The sequence below is a fragment of the Centroberyx gerrardi genome, chromosome 21 (assembly GCF_048128805.1).
Source record: "Centroberyx gerrardi isolate f3 chromosome 21, fCenGer3.hap1.cur.20231027, whole genome shotgun sequence".
NCBI classification, from domain to species: domain Eukaryota; kingdom Metazoa; phylum Chordata; class Actinopteri; order Beryciformes; family Berycidae; genus Centroberyx; species Centroberyx gerrardi.
In genome coordinates this window covers 5814982-5839587 of record NC_136017.1, presented here as the reverse complement: position 1 = coordinate 5839587, position 24606 = coordinate 5814982, and the positions used below count along the sequence as shown (strand labels likewise).

Here is a 24606-nt window from a genome sequence, read left to right as displayed (position 1 = left end):
AAACATGCAGGGAACGTGAGAATAAAGATTCTATCTTTTGCAATATGTTTTGAAGTAAGATGATTGACACTAGACTTTAACTCATCTGGACTACTCTAACATTATATTTGATCCAGTAGTAATAACGGGTCAAATCCATATAAATATCCGGTTTTCTGTGCATGCCACATTCATTTGTATGTATATCCCCATGATGAAATATCTGTTTTCTGCAGGGATGCAGCAGATTAACGGTCCTCCAGCTGCTCCCTGCAAAGCCAAAAGAGAGTGATGTTTATTACAAACAATACTAGTCAATAAGTAGCCCTAGATATTGATTATTTTTGATCACCCTACACCAACAAAATGCACCCTAGTACAGAGTTGTTCCAGTGATAAAATGATATACGATGAGATAAAGTTAAGTTAATGTTAAGTGAGTTAAGCTATGTGAAGCTAAGGAGGAAAGTGGCATGGCCCCTCGCACATAAAATATGAAAAAAATACAAATAGGACTGGAGCTGTTAATTTTAAATTTGCAACTACTTGTCTTTTAAAACCATGCAAGCTCTACCGATAATTCTCACTTAGGTGTGCATTTGCTTTCTCTTCCAAAGTCTGTTAATGTAAACTTAATGTGTGTGAGCCGATGATATTGATCACATTGAGTAAAAAGGAGTTTTTTCTAAGCGTGACGCATCTTTGCTTGCACCAAATTTAAATAATCTAATATGAACAAATGAGTAAATGAAGCATCTCTGCACTGTAAACATGTAGCCTTCGCTGTTTATTGTAAAGCATCCAAAGGGATTTAAGAGTGAGTAGTGAAGAGTAACTTGCTGTATCTCTCTCTCTCTAAAAAAAATATAGAAATCTGATTTTGGCTTGTTTAATGACAGATTGAATCTGTGTTACAAAAAAGAAAAAAAAATTCTGATTTACAGGCACAATAATTAGAGGTTTAGCTTCACAAGACTGAGCGCTCTTATTGGAGGAGGGTTCAAATGGGGCTTCAATATGATGCTTACTGTATGGATTCCCACTCCCAGTTTTGAATGACATTAATTACCGCACATCTTTGAAAATTGAATTATATAGCCTCATCCACATCTGCAGCAGGACTGTGGGAGGCAGATATGAAAAGCTGACTGCTGGAAATCCTGAGACCCGAGGAGCTGAAATGTGGCTTTGACGTGGTTCTGAATTCCCCGTCTTCTGGCACAGGCAAACTCCTGGTCGTTTTCTGTATTTCAGCTGTGATTAGTTGAGCTTATACCACACCATCCTGAGGCAGATCACTACCAGCACAAAACTTGTCCGGTGTCACTCATATACCACTCGTTACATTTTTTCTTGGAAATTACCTCCACCTCTGCCTCTTTTAGAATGCCTGTCAGAAAGGGAAGATACGGGATCTATTTACATTTCAAGGGGAAATCAACCTCCAAAAATAAGAATTCAAATAATAATGTGATACTTCATTGATCCCCATAGGAAAAGTCTTGCTCAAGGGCACTTCAGCAGAGTGGATGCTTGCTGACACAAGGCCATCCTGCTATGCTTATGAATTAGGACAACCAGGCTAATATTTTATGAACTTGGATACTTTTTCTTTCCCCAAACAAGAAACAACCATTTTAGCAGCAGATACTCATTCATCATACATGCATACTGCATGTATGATCTTTGACACAGAGTTAAAGTTAAAACGCTTCTACCAAAGTAAAGCATAATTTCCTTGATAGCAGCTTGAAAGTTCAAAATTGTCATATGCAAATTTCCATGATGAGTCCTCTTAGGTGAGGTCTCTAGACAAAATAACATTAGAAGCACAATTTAACCAGATCACAAGCTTTACAGCTGGTTTTGCTAAGACAAATATGGTGCAACGGTGAAGGAATTTGTAGTATGGTGTTACATTTCCAGACATTTTCAAACTTTCTCATGAAGTTTTGCACTTGTTCTATACTTCGCAACACATGGAAATCTTTTTCCATACTTTCCAAACTTGCATAAGAACCCATGTTTTTGAACTTTGACCCCAACTAGTGTTCCCCAAAGACAAATCTATTAGTTGTAATGGGTGGTGGACAAATTAGTGGGCAGTGAAACCCTGGCAGTGTGTCTTTTCTACCCATTGAGCCCAAAGTTGCGCCTAAAAAGCAGATCAATTTCCTTATTAGCTCGACTTGATTTTTCATCAATTTCTTTTGTCAATTTAAAAATTTCAATCCTCAATATTCAAAGCAACTCCTTTCATTCAAACCAATGTATGAGTAACTTAATGACTGAGTTAATCTGACCCTGCAGGGTTCGTTTATAAACTATAAGAATCTTGAATCTTGCTTCAAATGAAATGGGCAATAACAGAGATTTCTTCTTCTTTAAGTATTTCGGAGGCAAGTCAGATGTAAAGTGAGTACATACAGTAACTTGTCTTATGTCATTGCTCATAACCTCTGTAAGGACAAAAATACACTACAAGATTTACTCCAGATTTTTGAGTCATTCAAGCTGTCCCGCAAAACTTAAAAGGTAGAGGGTGACAATCCCACATAATAGCTGCTCTCAGATGTTTTCTCTCCGCAGCAAGGCGGCGGTAAGTCAGAGGTTAGAGAAGCGGGCTTGTGACCATAAGGTCACTGGTTTGAATCCCAGACAGGCTGGGAAAATCTAGGTGGGATGAGAAATGTTCTCTCCACCCTAAACAGCTTCCTTAGAGGTGCTCTTGAGCAAGGCACTCAATCCAGGAAGCTTCTCAGTGTCCAACAGTGGAAGACTGTGGTTGTACTGGGCACAAAGTGTGTAACTGTGATTGTGAAAAGAGCTCAGTCATCCTTACCTGGATAAATAAACGTTATCATTGGCATAATTAGGAATCCATACAAAATGTTGTGTTTGTCCAACCTTGTATTTATCAGCACCAACTACACAATTAATTATGTTTTATGTCGTCGCTGTCAGGTGAAAACCCTGCATCTCCAAAATGTCAACTTTTCAGTATAACTAAGAAAAACAGCTTTATTTCAGCTTGATCACAATGCATTTTTGACTTTATCCTGTGGATTTTCTTTTGGTTTCACAAGGCCAAGAGGTCGGAGCATGCAGTCCTTCAACTGAAGTAAAAACATGAAAATCACCAAAATTGGTTTTCACAGGACAACAGCGATGTGTAGCCTTGCCAGTGTGTGTGTGTAGCTCACCTGAATCTGCTCCTTTATCTCCCGTGGCGTGACATTTAACGAACCTTTTGTTGTCAGTGCGGCTTTTACATGGAAGACAAATGGTGCTCACATATGCGTTAAACTGAAGAGGGTATTGCAGCCTCACAAGTGCGACGTTATTGCTGTTGGTATCTGGGTCAAAGTGATTTCCGATAATTGTTCTTTCTATTGGTATAAATTGCTTGTAAACATCCACATACAAATAACTGGCGCCGGCCATGACAATCATGTGGTTTTGAAGGCTGAAACATAAGGAGTACAAAAAGAACAAACTGTCAAAAATGTAGAAACCAAAATTCTTTAGTGGGATTCTTACAAACGTACCTAAATTGAGGCAATCGCTCAATTTAGGTACGTGCTTGACGGTAATTTTGGAAAATGTGAACAGTTGAACACTCAACATATTAGAGGCTCACTTGGTACAATTACAATAAATGCAAAGCCATTCTGAGTGATTACCAATCATGGTGAGGCATCCAAAGCGGTCACCAAAAGCTTCAATGCCATGGTGGGAAAATAGCACCAGCCACCAGGCGAATGCTGGCTATCCAACCAGCCACTTAAGCAGGAAACCAACAATGTTTGGAGGCCCGGATCTAGTCTAACAATCTTGTTGGATGGTAAAATAGTGAAGGTGGCTGGTTAATTTTGGCATTTACCTTCTCAAACAACAGATCTCAAAGTAATCCAACATAGTATTTTCTGCTATCCATCAATAAAATGCCAAATAACATCATTTCTCATTTCTCTTATGGTGGCCTACCTTGTACATTATATTACATATGGGAGTATTTTTGTATGTGGATCTTCTGTTGTATTTCACTTGAGATTGTCTTTGATCCAGCACCTATCTTTTGGATGTGTGCGTCTTTCTTTTGATTTACATTTTACAATTTCAGCATTTTTGCTGACGCTCTTAGCAATGCAGTGAATGCAACAGAAACCATGGAATCAATAAGCACTCGTTGTAGGCTTGGAGTTCAATTCCACCTCCAAATGAATGGTTGTTACCTAACATGGCTGGTGGTGCAGACAAACTTAACAGCTGCAGCCGAAGATGTAGCAGGATTCGGCTGGTGGCTGGTGTTAATTTCCAACCTTTGCTCTTAGAAGAGGCCATAAGGAATAGTTTTAGTGTACTGGATCATTGCAGATTTTTTGCTTTTAGCATGTGGCCAGAATGTTTTGATTCTCCATGACCATAACTGAACAACACAAGGGTTCAATAAGCTGTAACACTGTGATGTCGACTGATGTCTGAGTAATGAAATAAAGCCATGTAATGGGAAGTGGCCTATATAGGTCACTATAGTGAAACGTTTTAATATGATTTGTCTCCTTTTTAATTAATTTTATTTCCCTTAGTTGTCATTTCATGCACATTGTTGTTATGCAATTTTCCACCATGTTGTGGTTTGATGTCATTTGGTTTCTATTATCCGGTCCAGTTTTGCCTTTTCATTTTTTTTTCTTGTTTGTTTCCTTTTGTTTGTTTTTGTTTGTTTCTATATTTGATTTGCTTTTAAGTGAGATGCTATAGATATAAAAAAAAAAAAAATAAAAAAAAACTTTGAGGAGCTTTTTAATCTCACTTGCACAAATTTGTAGTTTTTCTCATCTTTCTGTGTTTTGTTATCATTGTATTTTGGCACTGATTTCATCAATTATCACTATGAAAATACAATAAATGGAAACTGAATGAATAGTCTGATGAAAAGAATGAGCCATAAATGGAAAATGGTGGTATTTCCCTTTAAAAGATTAAGCCTATGTCACTGGCAAGTGCTCTTGAGTTTAAATGATGTGCGATACTTACCGGTGTGTATTTACAGCTACACAAGAAGCTGCTTATGATGGCGGCTCCTCTGCAGTGGTGCATGAAGTAGTAGAATTCATTCTCGCGGGACATGATGGAGACTTTCCATGGCCAAAACATGTGGTTCAACATCTGTGCTGTAGTTGTGGCCAGACCTCTCCGGCCTCATTCTACAAAAGACTGGGGAAAAAAACACAACTGACCAGCCAGAATGGTAACAACCTATTCATCACACACAGCTAAATCTACATACAACTATATCAAAACAGAGTGTTGTCATCAACAAGCCAACAGACAATATATTAAGTAATCTTAGTGTTACTAATCACTAACACTTCTTGTTTCACAAACTATTATCATGGCTTTCCTTGTGATCCCTATAAGCTATGGACTGACACACACATACTGTACATATACACACACACACACACATATGTGAAATATTTTGTAACATGTAGGCTACATTAAGCAGTATATTGAATGTGACAGATTTAAAAAAAAAAAAAAACCAACGTAATTAGCCAAAGTGGTGCTAGGCTAGCTAGCTAGTTTATGTTAGTCGAAGAAACACTCACGCTCTGCCAGGTCTTCTTCCTCCAGGGTGCTCAAGTACACAACCATACAAATTCCAGCTATGCCAAAGACAAATAATACTTTTTGTACATACACACAATACATTTTTGATTTAAAAAAAAATATATATATATATGTTTTTTGGTTCATTGCTGCTGAAGTGTTAGCCCTTAACTCAGGCTGTCGTTAGCACACTGCTACCTCTTTACTGGTCAATTAACGGTCAACGTTATTTTCCTGACCCATAAGACGCTGCCTTCAAGTGCTGTGGGAAATTTCACCATTTTGAGTTAAGCACACATGAACAACCCAATAACAAGGGGCAGAAACACAGGTAGAGACGATCTCTCTATTAGCATAATCCCATATAAACCAGTATGTGTCAGTCACTTTGTCCATTATTTACTACTAAAGTTTATGGGTAAACATCATTGACATCTGACAGTTTTTTCAACTATGTAGCATTGAGAGCTATTTTAAGAGTGTGAAGGTTTCATACAACTAAACACGACACCAGTTTATTTCACGGATTAGTCCCCCCCTCTCTGGTTGAAGGTGTACTAATCAGTTGAATTAGCTGTTACAGAGTTGGTTTGGAGTGAAAACCTGTATACTGTTGGCACAATGGCACTTAACTGATGGATCCATTTTGTTAATATTTCTGATCACTTCAATGTGTGGCAAGTCATATTTACGACTTGAAACACAGTAGTAGGAGCTTATGAGGAGCCCTTGAAGGCAGCATTTGCCTTGCCTTGTCAGGTTTCCCAGGTTTCCCCTCTCCTTTCCCTTTCTGGTCAAGATTTAGAATGAAAATGGAAAAATTAGCAAAATATCCTCAAATCCAAATTCAGCAATACAAAAACCTTTTTTTTTTTTTTTTGAAAATGAGGACAAATAATATCATGTTGGCGCCCACTAATAGAAACGCTGTGAAAACAATTAATTTATGTACAGTTTTTAAGATTTCCGTATGACATTTACATCAGCCCGGCATAATCATGAGATTATGTACCTGCTTTATTAAACCAGTAAAAAAGAAAACAGAGTAAAAGCGTCATGAATAATTAATTGCGCAAAATAGAAACGGAAGCGCATTGACTCCTTGTATATTTTATTATTGTTTGTTGGATAATTTCTGGCATGTGGAATGTCGATGTGTCGGTGTAAAATAGTTAAATAAAAAAAAATAAAAATAAAAATCTGTTTTGTATTCTTTTACACGGAGGAACTTCCGGTGTGACGTCCCCGTGTTCGGCAAAGATGGCGGCCTCCTGTGTGCGAACCGTGGGATCCTTTCTCGGAAAATGTGGGAATTGCAGCTCGAATATAAACACAGTCACGTCGCAGTTGAGCCGACAGGTGTGTGGGATTTTTACCAATGATATACTCTAGTTTGTATGATCGCGACAAACGTCAGTAGATAGAAATTAACTACGATGCTAAAATGTTGACGTCCTTGAACTAGCATCCTCTTGCAGCGCCTGTCAACTGGAGCTGTCATGACTGAGAGATATTTGAAATAACGGTCAGCCTATGTAGCATTGAATTTAGTCACACAGTCAAATTCAGGCAATTTAAATCAGATTAGTAGACTCTTTCCTACAATACTGCTGTGCTATGGTGCTGTCCCGTACAAGTAGCAAGTTAGCATAGCCATAGCATGATGTTTTTTTCTTTTTTTCAACAGTAAATCTTTATTCACAATGACACTCGTACATTATAAGATTGAAAAATTTCCAATAGAAGTTGAAGTGCTGTGATAAAGACAAAATCACAAGTACAAATAGAAACGATAGGAACAGAGAAAAGTATTACAAAATAATTAGGATAATATCATTACAAGATAGCCATAGTATGATGGTGTAGCAAGTTACAATGATGTAAGTTAGCTTACGTAGCTATGTTGCAAAATATTAGCATTTCTCATTTCTCGTGCCTCTCAAGTGTAGAATGTGCTGCAGATACTAGATAGCTATACATAGCATACCACTGTACTGGGACACATGTCTCTGTTATGGATCTTAATATAGTTTGTCAGCAAATAGGCTTTTTCTAAGACCAGCCAGCAACAGACCTGCCTGGAAGGGAGGAAAAAGGGAGGAGGAAGGGAAGGAGGGAGGGAGGAAGGGAAGGAGGCAGGCAGGATCGAAGGAAAGAGGGAGGAGAGATGGAGGAAAGAAAGAGGGAGGAAGGAAGGAAAGAAGAAGGAGGAGAGAGGGAGGGAGGAAGGAATGAGTGAGGAGGGAGGGAGGAAGGAAATGAGGGAGGAAGGAAGGAAGGAGGAAGGAAAAGACAGAGGAAGAGAAACAGCCTGTGTGTTTATAAGTAAACACAAGGGCTGGGCGATAACTCAATATTATCGTTTATCGTCTTTCAGTGAAATCATATCATGATGATATGGTGATTCTGTGATATCATGACACACAATTCTGCTGTCTAAACTGACGATAACAAGCAAATTGTATTTAAAAACTCTGAAAAATGAGATGTGAACCATTTTAAGGAATATTATTTGAATGGGGGTGAACATTAATTCGATTTTTTAACATGTGGTTGCATATGTAAGCCATATCGTGATATACTGTCTATCAATATGGGAAAAAATGCTTATGAGTATCGTGTTATTGATTTCAACCATATCGCCCAGCCGTAGTAAACACACGTTTTCCCCCTCCACAGGTCCTGAGCAGGCAGATCTGTGTCAGCGCGGCCCTCCACAGAAAGAACCTGGCGGCGGCGGGGCCAGAGAAGTTCACAGTGGAGTTCATCCAGAAGCAGGTGGAGGAGTTCAACATCGGGAAACGACACCTGGCCAACATGATGGGAGAAGACCCAGAGAACTTCACTCAGGAGGACGTAGATGTAAGAGACAAGAGACGGAGGAAACTCTGTGTGTGTGTGTGTGCGCAGATTTTCATGTTCTATCTTGAAGGATTACATGCTCCTCTATGGTTTAAGAAAATTCTACAACCCTTGTGCTTATGAAACCTTTTCAAGGCCAGTTGAATGAACTAAAAAAAAAACGCATGATGATCAATCTGAAAACAAGGCTGTTTGTTTTAGTTCCTGAAAAGTTGACATTCGGGAGATGTGAGGTTTTCACCCAAAAGCAGTGGTATGGACATTTCCATGATACAGTTGTGGCAGGTGCTTGAGGGAATGTAGAGGCAAGCAATTTTATTACAATCTTTTCACATTTTCATATAAATAAATGTCTGTTTTGCTACTTTCTATCACCGATTGCTATACCACAATAATGATTCAACCCATATCCAGTTCAGGAAAGCTTTTCCATTGTCTATTCCAAACAGCCGGTGTCTGGTAGCTCTTTCCTGGGAAAAATCCTCTGGATCAGAGGAAGTGATGCGTTTTACATGTCTGGTTTGTCTGGAATAAACGGAAGAAGAACTGGGTAGTTAGCATGAGCAGCGATAGCCACAGAAACAGCTACAGACAAATCTGATTGATTGGACACTCTAAATTGCCATTAGGTGTGAGTGTGATCTGTCTATCTGTATTGGCCCAGTGATGGACTGGCAACTTGCCAACAGTGTTTTTCTGCCTTCCACCCAATGCATGCTGGGATAGGCTCCAGCCCCCTGTGACCCTGAATAGGAATAAGCAGGCCCAGGATTTTCTCTACCATTGAATATGTGAGCTGCTAACACAAAAAAAAATGAATTAGTCTGGGTTTCAGTGGAGGGTTTTAGTATCACATGATGGTCTAAATGCTATTTTAGAGGTGTTTCCACCTTGCCAAAAATAAAATGATCGGGGAAACACTGAGTCCTTGTAATTTTTTGGCATGGAAATGGACAAATTTTGAATATCGGCACAATGGGCACATGAACTCATTCCCTTAGTTGAATCCTTTCAAGTGGCAGATTAGAGAAGACAGTGCAGTTTTTTGGTCATGCGGAGCTGTTTAGCAGAGAGCTTGTAGGGTTTTTTGTTTTTGTTTTTGTTTTTTGAGCCAGGCCAAAATTAAGTGCTGAATGCAAAGTGCCTGTCAGTGGCCATCTGTCACACTGCAGCAGCCCCTTACATTGCCTTTTGTTATATAAGCCACCAACCTCTGGGCTACTGCTGCATCAGTATTCCAGTATTCCTTCCAGCTGGAGGGAGGGATGATGTGTTTTAGGCGGCCAGCCACACTGATCCATCAGAAAACGGACAGAATTATTGGCGGATAGATTTCTGTCTGTTGGGCTTTTTTTTGAACATCAACACAGTGGGCGAGGCAGGAGAACAGGAAGGCTTTGCTCATAACGGAGCTACTTCATAGAAAAGATAAGAAAGTATAAATTCAGTAAGAAACTGAGCTGGAAAACCTACAACCATCCCAATGTTTTATCTTTTTTTCAGTCGTGCCGTTGTCTCGGTGTTGACCACTGTTTTTTCCAAAGAAACGTAGGAATACCTGTGCGTCCAGAAAAGTTCAGTTCAGCAGGGTCTAGCTTTCTAGAAATCTGACAGAGACAGATGAAAATGAATTGAAATGAACGCACACAGACAGACGCAGCGGATCAGTGTGGGCGCTGCCGTAAAGCGGTCCCCCCCCCCCTGTTGGCTGGCTCCTCCGCTGTCAGCTGTGTCATCAGCATCAGCACCAGCCGATTCCACAGGCAGCGGGCAGCAGGAGTACGCGGCTCTGCCTAATGTGCTGCGTCAGGGATATTAGCAACGCCCTCAAAACAAACACGCACACACAGGCTTATTTCAGATTTTGGCAGTACATTAGCCCGCATTGCTCCAATCATTTAGCTTGATTTCCCACTTTCCCTGTCCCCGTTCCCCAACGTCCCTCTCCTGTAATGAAGAGAGCTGTTGGCGCCGGGCTGTGAAAGCCAAAGTGACGGCTAGCGTCCCGTCCTCAGATGTGTGGAGGGAAAGAGGAAAATTTGGGACGACTGGAGGAGTGCAGAGCAGGGCAGCTGATACTCCCTCCTCCCCGGCTCTGAGTCCAAGCTTTTCAGCTGTGACGGTGATAAAGACCCAGGAAAAATCAAAAGGATGTTTAGAGCCAGGGTGAGAAATTAACACCAGCCGCCAGCCAAATGCCGGTAAACACCTCCTGTGACTGGAACGTTTATCTGACAGGTAACCAATCGCTGTGTGGAGGATCATTTCTCTTCTAGACACCTATTTGGCTGGTGAATTAGTAAAAGTGGTAAAAGTAAACTTTGTAGTCTACCAGATGCTATAGCCAGTGGATGGATGAGTTTCCTGGCCTGATTAAAGCATTATGGAAAGTTTTTTGGCAACAGAACTGCAGCTCATTTTAAAGGGTAACTTGGGTATTTTTCAACCTGGACCCTATTTCCCCATCTTTTTGTGTCTAAGTGACTAAAGGGGACAACAATTTTTGAAATCGGTCCAGTATTGAGCGCGATCGCATCGCCGGCAGCCACGAAACGAGCTGCAATGTAATCCGACGGGGCAAATCGCACCGTCAATGTACGTCCACTAAAAGTGCTTGTTTTTGCCACTGACAGGCTCAGATTGTTATTATAAGTGTCTGACAACATTATGGAAAGGACCCTACAGAGAAATGAAATGTTTTTCTTTACCTTTCGCTTGATCCGGTCTGTGTGTAACCAAGTCTCGCTCAAGTCTCGCGAGAGTTGAGTTGTTGCAGGAAGTTACACACAGACCGGATCAAGCGAAAGGTAAAGAAAAACGTTTCATTTCTCTGTAGGGTCCTTTCCATTATTAAACTAAATTATTAACCTATTCCACTATTAAAGGGCCCCTATTATAGGAATTAAAAATGTCCTTTATTTATATACATATAAGATCCAAGAAGTTTAATGAAGCTATTTCTAAAATTTGAGGCGTTAAATTTAAAGTTATTGCATTTTCAAAAATCCACCCTTTTTACGGGCAGTTTCGGACAGTTTGGACAACTTGAGTCAACACATCACTACAGGCCTTGGTCCTGATTGGCTTCCCTCACTTAACAATTGCTAAAATCCTTCCACTCAGGCCAGTTTGCAGACTGTCGTCCAATCAGGGTCCAGTATTGTGAGGTCTTCAAATTCATTCAATAAATCCCGTTTTAACCAAACTACATTTATTCGCAAAACATCATGAAGAACATTATTCTTATCCTGAGCCATAAGATATTTGAAAAAAAAAAAGCTCTGAAGCAAATAAAAATATACCATAATCACATTTGGTAGGAATATAAAATGCATTTAAATGGCAAGTATTGCTACACCACACCAACTCCTCTTATCCAAACTCAACTATTAGCTCGAGCCTAGGTCAGACTTTCAACCAGCTGCTGCCTCTTTTATGTCAAAATAACATTACAAGGATGAGCTTAGAAATTAAATATTGAATGTTTACCATGTGGTTTGCTAGGTCTTGGATAACTTCTCAGACTAGTTAGCTTGAAATGTGTTGCACATCGTCAGCTGGCGGTCTGTTAATGCTTCATATCCCACATTATTCAGTCTCAAGACATGGGAGTAGATGGCCTTTTGCCAAGTTTTAGAAACACCGCAGAGTAGAAAATAAGACAGTTTTGATCGTGTCAGCCAGTGTGTTCAAAATTTAATTCGATTCATTTTACTATGTTGTCGAAATTTGTAAAATTTGACACCCTCCTGTGCCACGGCGCTGCTCACTTGTATGGTTGACTGTTAGACTGTCTCTCTCTCTCTCTCTCTCTCTTTCTTCCTCTGTCACTCTCTCTCTCTCTCTGTCACTCTGTCTCTCCCCCTGGGGATCTCTGCCATATTGTGCCGAGGCTCTGGGGACGAACAGGTGCTTCCTCATCTGTTCCCCGCTTCTCCCTGGCTGTCTCTCCTTTTTTTTACCCTTTGCCTTCTCCTGAACTATATCTCTCTTTCTTTTTTCTTTCTGTCTTTCTCTCTTCCTGTCTCGCACCTTCGCACACCCGCGTACGCGCAAGCACACATTTCCCCCAAAGCGGTCCCTCTCCCTCTCTTCCTGCCTTCCGTCGTCTTGACAACCTTAAAGGCAGCAACCTCCTCCCTCCATGCAGCACCTGCTGCCTCACTAATTGAACCGACAGTGAAAGAAAAAAGTGAAGGAAGAGGAGGAGAGGAAAGATGGCGGGATGGAGAGAGAGAGAGAGAGGAACGAACAGACTGTCTTGATGAGTGTGGCGGGGCCGACACACTTCCTGTCTCCCTCTCTTCTCACACACACACATTTGCAGTGCCATCTGTAGCGCTGCTAATGACCCGGACACACAAACACACACACACACACACACACACAAACAAACTCACACAGCTGAGGATGAACTTCAAGTGAACTGTTGGGTGTCCACAGTGTCCTCTGCTCACTGTCAACACAGCCAGAAGCTTGTGTCTTTTTCTGCTCGTTTTCTCCTCTAACTTCAGTTGCTACAGAAACAGCAACCCCCCCCAACACACACACACACACACACACCACGCTCGCCTTTCCTTGAACTCCGCAAGCAGCTTGTGCTTCTTCCTCTCCTGTCAGTTTGACTGTCGTCCGTTGGTCTGACCTCTATCACGGACGTGTCATTGTTGCCATAACCTGACATCAAAATGCCATTTATTTTTCTTTTTTTCTTTTTGTTTTTTTTCTCACCCACAGAGAAGTATCGCCTACCTCTTCCCCTCTGGCCTGTTTGAAAAGAGAGCCAGGCCGCTCATGAAGGTAAGTCTCGATCTGTCTAGTGGAGGGGAAACCCATCTAAACTCAGTTGATCCACCTTTTTATTTGCAGTGTAGCGTTGACCTTGTTAGGCCGACATGACTCTTGAAGACCTAAATTCATAGTAGGGCTGCAACTAAAGATTATTTTCATTTTCGATTAATCTATCGATTCTTTTTTAGATTAATCATTTAGTCTATAAAATGTCCCGTCACAAGTTACGAGAACCCAAAGCGATTCTTAAAATGTCTTACTTATTCTGATGAGCAGCCAAAAAACCCAAAGTATTCATTTTATAATGATATGAGCATTTATGAAGCTGCAACCAGCAAATGTTTGGTATTTTTACTCGATTATCAAAATTGTAGTTGATTAATTTTAATTTCAGCGCTGATTCATAATATACTGTGCAGAGCCTAATATTAAACTGGTGTAACTTACATAAAAGGCATAAATGAGTGTTTTTCTAAAAATGTTATTGATTTTTTTTATACTGGAGATCATAATTTACCCATCTATTTATTTTCACTATCGCTGGTGACATGATTATTGTCATCATCGCCCTATACCAACCTACAAAAGCAAGCATCAGCTAACCTAATTTTTATGTTTTTAAATGTTTAGAAGTAATTTCAACAAGAAATATGTTTAGAAATGCTGCTTTACCAAGACATGTCTACCAAGACACTGTTGCTGGTGTTGCTTGGGTCGGCGTCTGTGTACAAACCAGCTTGGATTTAGAGGGAAGAAGAGATTGTATGGTTGAATTATCTCTTGAAGAAGGCTCAGCAGTATGTAATAGGCTTAGACATATTCACAACACTGTGGTCAGTATTTTTATTATTAAGAAATATAACCAACAGGACATGCATAAAAAAATAGACAGCGATGTCATCAAAACCAGTAGACTGGAGCAAGATTAGATGAATATTACAAAATCAGAAATAAATAAGCTTTGATATTCAAATTTATATTAACAATCATTGCAAAACAAGTAAGTAAATTGATTAATAAATACATATATACATAAATGCCAGTATATTGAACTGACCACAGATTTTACAATAATGGGAATATTTACACTCCATTATTTACTGTTGGTCTCAACAACATTAGGCTAATGAGACGGCCGACGCTGCTGATTAGAAGTGGCTCTTTCAGTAGTTCAGAAACCCCAAACTTTGCCCACGATCATGTTGTTGGGGCAGGAGATAAACTATTCTCTCATCTCCTGCTCTTTGTCACACGGTGGCTTTGATCCTCACACTCTTTACAAGGGCAAGAGTCAGAGTTTGTGTGCACATCGCAGGGCCGTGCTCGTAACACTGGGTTATCTAAGAATTCAAGCTTATTCTGCTTGTTTCATGGTAAGTCGCTCTAGATAAGGGCCTCAGCTAAATGCCCAAAACGTAAATATCAAGTACAAACTCTCCTGTTTTCTTCCCTTTTCAGCATCCAGAAGAAATATTTCCAAGGCAGAGAGGTATGTGATCTGTGCGCCCGATAAAACATTTTGCAGTAAATGTTTCCAGAATGGGGAGTGAGCGTAGCCTAAACTGTGAATGTGCTGACAAATAAATACATACATCAAATGTTCCACAACTTGATTGGCTGATGTTCTCTTTCCTCTCCTTGAAGCTGTCCAATGGGGAGCGGACGGCCGGCCTTTCCACTTCTTGTTCTACACAGGCAAACAGTCCTACTACTCCCTGATGCATGTGAGTACTGAGGGCTTGTGCTCGGCGGTAGCAGTAAGCTGCACTGTCAGGTTTAGGTGAGGCGGAGGTAAATCTTCATCCAGCCTCACCCCCACCCTACACCTCCTAAACCCCCCCCCACCCCCACCCCACCCCCTCCAGCCGCAGCCGGAGCTTCCTGCCCCTCGGGTCATATCCTATGCAGAGAGAGTGAGTTGAGAGAAGGCGGTGGCGTCCCCGAGGGCAGGCACCGTCAGATCCTCTTTTCCACACAGAAAGCTACAGCTGAATAGAGCCGGGGTGAAGGAGAGGTGGTGGGGGTGGGGGTGGGGGGTGGTGGGGTGGGAGGGGCAGATGGGGCGAAGGTGAGACCGAGGGAGGAGGAGTGAGATAGATAGATGGGTAAAAGGTAGTCCGGCTTAAAGGATGTTTTACTGGGGAACACCCGCTTTGAGAGGATAACATTTCTTTTCCGTCTTTGGTCTTTTTCCTGTTCTTAAACTTTGTCCCTTCTGGCCGCGGTGCACCCTGTCTCACTGCGAGCCAATCAAATCAAAGCCAAACAAAGGCCCTGTGTCAAACAGGCTCCTGATTGGCCGCCTGTTATGCTGCTCTGCGCACAGCGGTAGCGTCTAAACTGTCTCTCCGCTGCTTGAATGGTTAACTGGCCCAGCATTAGCTGAAAATTAACTAACAACAAAGCAGGTGTGAGGTCGGCAAAAAGAAACAATAGAAGAGCAAGTTTTAAATTTAAACCCTGAATCATGAATGTTTTACACAGCACCTGATTCTATACAAAAAATAACATTGTATACAGGAAGAGTGACAGAATTCCACGTATATTAATTATTTTGGACGGCATTGTTTTTAATGTTAGCATGTGAGCCAAAAAGGTAGTCAAATGCTAATCATGTGCGACACCTATCGGTCCCCAGTCTGAGTCCCAGATTATGATTAGTTGAAGAAAAACAGACACTCTCTTGGCTTTTCTTTGACTTTTTTTTTTTTTAACCACTTGACCACAGCTTCAGAGAGACTTCAGTTTAAAACAAAGTGAGGAGAAAGGTCTGGTCAGGCAGGACCAGGTAAAATGATAAGAGAGAGGTAGAGGAAAGTAAAGGGAGAGAGATCACAAGGTGTGTGGCAAGGGAGTAAACTGAGAGGGGTCTTTTAGTATTTCAGGTATGAGTATGTACAGTTTTGTTTTTTTTAAAGATAAAAATTCCTGCTGAAAAGTGATCCATTCATAACTTTCATATCCCACATAAATACTTTTTTTTTTCTCGTTTTCGTTCATGAAAAATGCAAATGGTGAAAAAAGGTTTAAAACTTCAATACACATTTAAAACTCATGTTTAGCTCGTACATATTGTCAGCCCCAGTATCATTAACTCATAGTCAATAGTTTTTAAATTTGAAACATGTCTTTATTCTGGACCACAGTGGCTTAATAGGGATTGCCAAAATCCAGTGCTGGACTGGGCCTGTCAGGTTCAGGGTGATGACAGAAAGTTTAATTTAGCTATTGTCGCCTATAGTTGATAAAATTCAGAAAGAAAACCAAAAAAGAGAAAACCCAGTGGCTTATCAAAAACATCAACATGGTGCTCTTTCTGGAGATGAATGGAAGCTGTGGGTCCAAAAAACCTGAAATAAAAAAAAAACAAAACATGCTTGCAGGTGCTAAAGTGAGCGACGCAGACATGTTTTTGTGTCCGGGCTCAAAATCGCGTTTGAGGCGTGGCACGCCTAGCTTGTCAGGCTTTGTCCCGCCATGGGGAGCGACTCCTCCACGGGGATTTAGGGGGAGCTGGGGTGTGTGTGTGTGTGTGTGTGTGTGTGTTTGGGGTGGGTGGAGGGGGGGTAGCTGAGACCCCCAGGGAGTCCCAGAGAGCTGGAGCTACAGCTGAAGCTACACCGTTAATGCTGCTGCTCACCTCTGAGGAGACCTCCACCTCCTTCTCCTCCTCCTCCTCCTCCTCCTCCCTCCATCTTTTGTTGTCTTCCTCTCTGCCGCTGACCTTGCTCAAAGACGTTCCATAGATAAGAGGTGTGTGTCTGTGTTTTTGTGAGAGAGAGAGAGGAGTATGAATCTCTGAATATTGGCCCAAGCGCACACTTCTGTATGTCTGATACACACACACACACACACACACCCACCATTGTGCCCTGCAGCCTCAATCTGCACCCCCTGCTGTTGGTTTAAATAGGTATGTCAGACATGTCTGAGACGCCGCGCTGCCTGTCTGTGTGATTGCAGGCTCAATCACTCCCTCTCATCCTCCCATTCCCCTCGCTCTCCTCCCTTTTCCTCCTTCTCCACCTTCCCTTTTCTCTCTTCCCTGGCCTCCCTCACTCCCCGCCACCTCTTGTCCCTACTCAAGTATTTCTTTTAAACGTTATCGCCGACTCTCTCTCTCTCTCTCTAACACACACACACACACACACACACACACCTCAGGAGTCTTGCCAGGAGAGGGCAGCGGTGTGTAAAGCAGGCTGCCTGGTCGACTAGCCTCCTCTGGCTGTTGTCGGGCTCAGGCAGCGTGGTACATTAACCTACACACTGCTCCACTGAGCCCTTTATGGCCAGGACCCTGGGGAACACACACATACATACACACACACACACACACACACACACACACCCCTCCTTTTTACCCCACCTCCCACCTCCAGTCAGGAAGAAATACCTAGCTGGAGTGCATCAGCTAGGCCTTTTCATCCAGGAGTGTAATAACGCTGCGAACTCGTACGACCGCGGCTTATTTGTCGGCGCGAGCCTTTTCGGTTAAATTAGTCCAATTGCGTTTTTTTTTTTTTTTAATGCTTCAATATATTCCACCTTCCTCTCCTCGCCGCGGCCCTGAACTCGAAGGCCTCGCGCTGCATACAAAGATCCAGGCCACTTATTGAATAGAAACGAGTCGAGCTGCAGCCGTCCGTCTCCGTAACAGGCTTGACTTAAATGTATCTAGATATTGGCCGTCTCAACAAACCCCCCTCTCTCCGCGCCTTTCATCCAGCCAATCCATGCGAATTATTCCGCGCCATTGTAAGGCCCAGTGTTTGCGAACGTTGTAACGCAAAGCCCCCTTATCCAAGCCTTCCCCTCCTCCCACCTTCTTTTTTTTTTTTTTTTTTTTTTTTTTACGATTTTCTATTACTCCTTTTTTTTTTTTGCAAGGAAAATTGGTTTTTGCTTGATGTTTGCTTTTTTTTTTTTTTGCCCCCCCACCCACCACCCCTCTCCTCCCCCCCCCCCCCCCCCTCCTCCTCCAACCCCTCTGTCGTTGGTCGGAGTGGCAGCGGATTAGGCGCACTCTATCAAGAAGGAATTAAACAAACATCTGGTGAATAATTGACGGGGAAATGAGTTCTCACCCAGGCGTTGGGGTGCGGGGGGGTGGTGAGGGGAGGGGGGGGGGGGGGGGGGGGGGGGTCTGCCTTGGGGACGTGACCAGCATGCCCACCTCTTCCCGTCTGTCTGACTGTCTGTCTGACTGTCTGTCTGTCTCTCTGTGTGCCCCGTCGCCATGCCACACTCCCCTCAAGTTATTTCCCATGCAGGTTTAAGCCATACAGTATAACAAGCTCACTCTTAAACTGCTATTTTTTATTTTATTTTATTTTATTTTTTTTGTGCCAGCAGGTTTACTTCCAGCTTTGCTCCAGGCTCAGCCTATATATCAGACACCCCGGGTCTATTCACCTCCAATTCAGAATGTAAAAGGGAACTGTGATACAATTACTAAAGATGGAGGATTTACTCTTTGGATTCTCGGATATGACAAGCTTTTTAAATGTCTAAATTTGAATGAAAATCTCCACTCTGATTTGATTGAATTGAACCGTTGTGTATGTACTGTGTCACAGTAAATGTGTGAAAATGATAAATGTGTACATTTACTTGTAAATGTGGTAAATGTACACGTTTCCCAAGGTAAATCTAGTGAGTGAATCTTGTGTAGTAAAGTCAGATCTGTGAGGCGCAGGAGATTCATTCATGTAACACAACCACATCACATTTGGCAGAAGCAGACCCTGAACACATCATTGAGTGAGGATGGAGGCAATCTGAGGCCATTTTGTTGTGCCTCTTTACTTTTGGTTGGCAGTAAGTTAGGCAGACGTCGCTGTGTTGATAGCCTGTGTTCAACGTAGATGTAGTTTACTGGTAAATGTACACATTAACCATTTTTTCACATTTACTGTGAGATAGATACTGTATACTGTGTCTATAGCGTGAGTCCGAGTCTTCTATCCTCTGTTGTCTGTCTCAATGTTTTTACATCTCGCTCACTTGTTTTCTGTGCTCAGCAAAGGGAGTCGCACAACGTTATATCACCAAATATTCAGGCTCGGACTCAGACTCTCCAAGGCCTCGTACCGCGGTCCTAAATCGAACCACGACCCACCAGAAAACGGCCTCACACGGAGGTTTTCCACCAGGCTCGCCGGGCACGATGCCAATTTAGACAAGGCCGCCGTCCAGCACATGGATGGCTAGCTCGCTCTGCATGGCGGCTCTCCCTGTGGGGAAGGAGAGGAGAGCGGGAGTGAGGGAAAAAGGAAGGGAGTTGGGGTCCACGCCTGGTGGTCACCCCCAATTCAATTTCCCCACCCTTTTAAATCCACCAGGGATGTGGGGATCTGCCTTTTTTAATAGAGAGTTGGTGTGTGTAGGAATGTGTGTGCGCGCAACCCTGCTTTTATTGCACTTTAGAGAATTTCTCACAGTCTCATAGTCTTTTAGAATCTTTTTTCCTCATGCTTATGTTATCTTATGTTGTTGTATGTTTTGGTGCCTTCTAGGAAACCTATGGTAAAGTCTTGAACATAGAGAAGCACCAAGATTGGCTGAGAGGCAAGGGACTCTTCTCCCTGGACACCAAGCAGATGTAAGTGGAGAAAGAGCTTTTACAACACAGAAGGAAGGGAGAAGGCAGTAAATTTGGTTTTGGTCGAAAATTAGACTTTTGCCAGTGTTTTGTCAGATGGGGGAAAAAAACTATTTAAAGCCATTTTGGTCAGTTTCACAATCTTTTGCCTTTTTAGGGCGGAGAATTGCGTTTGTTGAGGAAGTGGTAGGAAACCCACACACTATGAAAAAACAAGGATACAAGGTTTCTGATTTGAGAGTCTGTTTTTATTCCAAAGTTCACCGCAGCAAATGTTTTGGTGAAAGCGACTATATTCAGTGCATACAGTAAAAGTGTGAAACAAAGAACAAGCCTAACCAGGAAGTGTATATACGTCTCGGGACTTTAAACTGTTTTACGTAAATAGAGGCAGTTTGACTGGAGTGCAGCCTCAGAAAGGGACAGCATCACTTGGTAGGATTGATGATAAATAAAGCACTCAATCCATGTACTCTTGATTTTGTGTCACTGAGCAAAATCTAAATGTGTGTGTGTGTGTGTGTGTGTGTGTCTCCCACAGCTCTCTCGGCACCAGCAGGTGGCTCATGAAGGAGGAGCTGGAGGCGTTGGTAGTGGAGACCATCTCAGATTACGATGTAAGAACGTCTGTCTCTCCTCTTATCCTCCTCTTCCTCCTCTTCCTCTTCCCCTCCTCGGCTCAGCTCAGCTCCCCTCCGACACTCTCCTCTGTTAATGCCATAATATTCATAAGACGTAAACTGTGAGGGTGTTGCAGTTCATCCAGCAACCACTAGGGGGACAGGGTCTACACAGGTCGGGAAACTCGGTATTTGGTAAATATACACTGCCTGTCAAAAGTTTGGACACACTTGGTTGAATGTATTATGTTTTTCATTATCCTAAAGCCATTTTGATCTAAAGGCTTATGCTTAAATGCTTGAAATGTATTTCTTGTCTTTACTATTATTCTAAAATGTGGAAAATAGTAAGAATAAAGAAAAATAGTGTATACTTCTGCATATTGATGAATAGTCCAGGTGCATCATTGCAACGCATTTAGTGGAATTTGAGGCTTACACTGGCAAATTTCGGCATGCAGTTTGACGTGTGTGTGTGTGTGTGTGTGTGTGTTTTTCCCCAGTATGCGCGCTTCATCCAGCTGATGGAGCGCCTGCTGTCCCTGCCTTACTGCGCCATAGAGGAGGAGTTTGTCCTGCGTTACCGTCGGCAACTGGAGGTCCAGTCCAGGAAGCAAGTGGTGCCGCCGCTGCAGAGGGACGACAAGGGCGTGGCCTTCAGCGCCGCAGATGGTAGATACGTGGTTCTCAAACTCACCTGCATTTTCTCTTGCCGATTTACAAGCCAGATTGACATTTTTGCAAGTCCAGAGAAAGCTGGACTTGCCAGCGATGGCTGAACCTCTTCACCGCCTCACTAAGAGTAAGAAATTCAGGTCTGAGGAACATCGTGGTTCATGATTTCTGGGTATTGAAGCCTAAAAATTCAAACCGTTAGTTCTCGCTGCCATTTGGGGCAGCCAACGTGCGAAATTGCCGTCGATCTTAGCATATGATGATAAGAAAAAGGAGGTAAAATTGAGTGTGTGTGTGTGTGTGTGTGTGTGTGTGTGTGTGTGTTCAAACCCAGGCCGGAGAAAGTCGTCCAACTCCTCAGTGGTTTTGAGAGACAGCGGCTCCGGACACATCAGTATCAACGGAAGAGTATACCTGGAGTACTTCCCCGTACTACAAGACAGGTAATAAAGTTTCGTATTCGTATTCGTGTTCGTATTTGTGTTTGGACTCTTTCCACATCACAAGCTCTCTCTCTCTCTCTCTCTCTCTCTCTCTCTCTCTCTCTCTCTCTCTCTCTCTCTCTCTCTCTCTCTCTTATAGATACCATTTTCCTTAAAATGCAAGTCATGATGTGTTTTACTGAAAAAAAAGAAAAAAAAAACATTTTAAAAAGCAGCTTTTTCACTCTTCACAGCATCACCTCGTTTTTTATTTATCTCCTTGTAGTAAGTTAATTACACAGTTGAGTGATTGTGTGTCAGTGTGTGTAAGGTCGGTGCGCGTTGTGTGTGTGTGTGTGTGTGTGTGTGAATGGCCAGCCACTCTAGTGTTGTCACGCAGTGTGAGGACAGGCCGTAATTGGAGCAGAGAGGTGACAATTGACTTTGTCAGCACCCATAGGCCATTCAGCTTGAGACACCAACCAGAACACAGACACACACACTTTCTTTTTCCCTCTCTCTCTCTCTCTCGTACACACACACACACACACACACCTTATCCGGCTCTTGCTGAGTCAGAAGTTACTCTGTAATGTGTGGCGGTGTGATTGTAAAAGAGGGCTTTTCACAGCGACAGTATCCTCTATGCTGCTCTTGTCTGAAAAGTCACCCAACCAGACATTAAATTAGCTAAGCCACTGCTGTTGATACCGCTATCTGTTAAATAGCCCGTGCTCCTGGTTTGCCTATTCAACCACATTTCATTCTTTCTCATTTTTTTTTATCTCTTGGTCATTTTCTTTTACCCTTCCTCTCTTCCCTCCTTCCCCCCTCCCTTGTTCCCTTCCTCACCCGTCGCATCCCCCTCTCCCTCTCCTTCTCCTTCTCCCTCCCTCCCTCCCTCCCTCCCTCCCTCTCAGAGAGCAGCTGATGTTCCCGCTCCAGTTCATGGGCATGCTGGGCCGCTTCGACCTGGAGTGCGCGGTGAGCGGCGGCGGGCGGGCCAGCCAGGCGGGGGCGCTGCGCCTCGCCGTCTCCCGCGCCCTGCTCAGCTTCCTGTCCGAGGGAGAGGTGGAGACCATGAGACAAGGTGAGGGGTGTGAAGCCGTCTTCACACAAATATAATCCGTTTTGAGCCTGACAGTAGACATGATCGTAGTGGCAGGATGCAATTTGCAGAGGGTTGAAAGGGGATCGCGTCTCCCTCGTTAGCACACGCGGTTACATGCATCCATCTTGTCGAAATAAAGATTTTTTTACAGACTTCCCTGCTCTGTGGCTGCTAGCCTCACCTTGATAGCCACAACCAGCTCACCACTGGCCACGCCCACCGCTAATGGTCTACGCCCCAAAACGTCCCAAACATAATTGAAAAGCCAATTTCAGGCAAACTGGGGGATTTAATCATGAACACGCTGGGTCACAGACAGACAGGCTGATCATATATATCCTATTTATTCATTATTTTAATGTCAAAAGGTTGCTTATTGCATTAAATATGAACACATCATCCTCTGGGCTAAGATGGTGGTCCTGTATAAGTCACTAACCCTGCATCCTGAAACTGAATTGAACTGAACTAAATGGGTAACTTAGCTGTCGAACAGGTTGTTCCTCGGTTGAATCATTGATTGGTTGATGTGTTATGTATTGGTGGATTATGACATTTTCCAAAAGCAACTCATTAGTTAACATTTAGAACAAATCAGGTTTACTGGCACATTTGGGTATTGTGGTGCGTGATTTCCTCCTCTTTTCATCACTTTTCATCTCTCTCTCTCTCTCTAGAACAGTCAACTAAAAGGGATACAATTGATCTAACAAGAAAGTAAAGTGGATACATTACTGAATAAGATATATATATTTCTCTCTCTCTCTCTTTCTCTCTCTCTCTCTCTCTCTCTCGTCTTCCAGCTGGTCTGCTGACCCCCGACCCGAGGGTGAGAGAGAGGAAGAAGCCGGGCCAGGAGGGAGCGCGGAGGAAATTCACCTGGAAGAAGCGCTGAGGAAGAGGAGGAGGAAGAGTGCAGAATGGAAAATGAAATCTCATCTGAGCTAAAATACGGAACATTCAAGAGTGACTTTGGATATTGATTCGCCCCTGTTTGAGTCAATCAACATCATTTTTTGACACGAGCCACATCACTTGTGTCCTCTTAAGTATATTTGAGGTTGGAACAACAGCCAGCTGAAAGCCTCTGTACATGTGCACACTAAAGCTTCTCACATGGCGGCCATGTCTTCAGGATATCAGCTGCAGTGAGCTTCCCCAGCCACCAGAGGGCGGCCTATGCCAAGGAATGAATGAAAACGTTGAATATGTTTGTCAGTGTTGCAATCATTAAATTAAATTTTTCATATAAAAATGCGTTGTTTTGTAATTCTTGTATTACGAGGCCTACAGTTTCTTAATCTTGTGTGAGTTGAGTTTTGTTCTGATACCATGTGGTCCTGTAAAGAACGACACTTACAAGGTTAGAGGTTTGATTCCCAATACTGGAAGACATCTAGCACTAAAGGAAAGGTGTTTTGGATAAATGCATCGACCAAATAACATGTTATACTTTGAGTACTGTGAGGAAAGCATTGTTTCGGTGCTTAAAGGTGGCTGTTACTTCAAAGGAAGCTTAAATATTTCATTATGCTTTTTGCACTCTCATGCCAACAAACAATTTTTGAGTTCGACCTACTTTACATGCAGGCAGGGGGTCTGCTGAAAAAATCTGTTTGACAAAGACAAATGTAAGACTTGTTAAAATCTTTTTAATGCTACTTAGAATTACATTTAAGGCCAATTTTAAAACCAAAATAAAGAAACAAAACTGGCAAAACCTTCCTGGGTTTTTTTGTAAGGACGTTGATTGTAATGGTTCATGAAGGCCTCTTGTGATTAGTGAAGAAGATACAGGGGAAAAAAGTGCTATTAACCCTGTTCTGTATTAATCTAAGAGTGGACATGCAGCGCAAAGACACCTATCAATGCATAGTGAAAAAATAACACCTCTATAACTATTTAAGACATTTTAATACTTTAATT

General features: G+C 42.4%; 1 protein-coding gene across 1 annotated transcript; it reads left to right on the top strand.

Annotated features, from left to right (window-relative positions):
* Positions 1–6850: 6850 nt before the first annotated feature.
* On the top strand, positions 6851–23936 carry mrps9 (mitochondrial ribosomal protein S9). Its single transcript, XM_071923715.2, has 11 exons — positions 6851–6954; positions 8275–8457; positions 13195–13257; positions 14707–14737; positions 14893–14972; positions 19767–19852; positions 20394–20469; positions 20976–21144; positions 21482–21590; positions 22490–22659; positions 23484–23936. Exons 1-11 carry the CDS (start codon positions 6856–6858, stop codon positions 23573–23575), a joined length of 1158 nt encoding a protein of 385 aa, XP_071779816.2. The 5' UTR covers positions 6851–6855; the 3' UTR covers positions 23576–23936.
* The last annotated feature ends 670 nt before the right edge of the window (positions 23937–24606 follow it).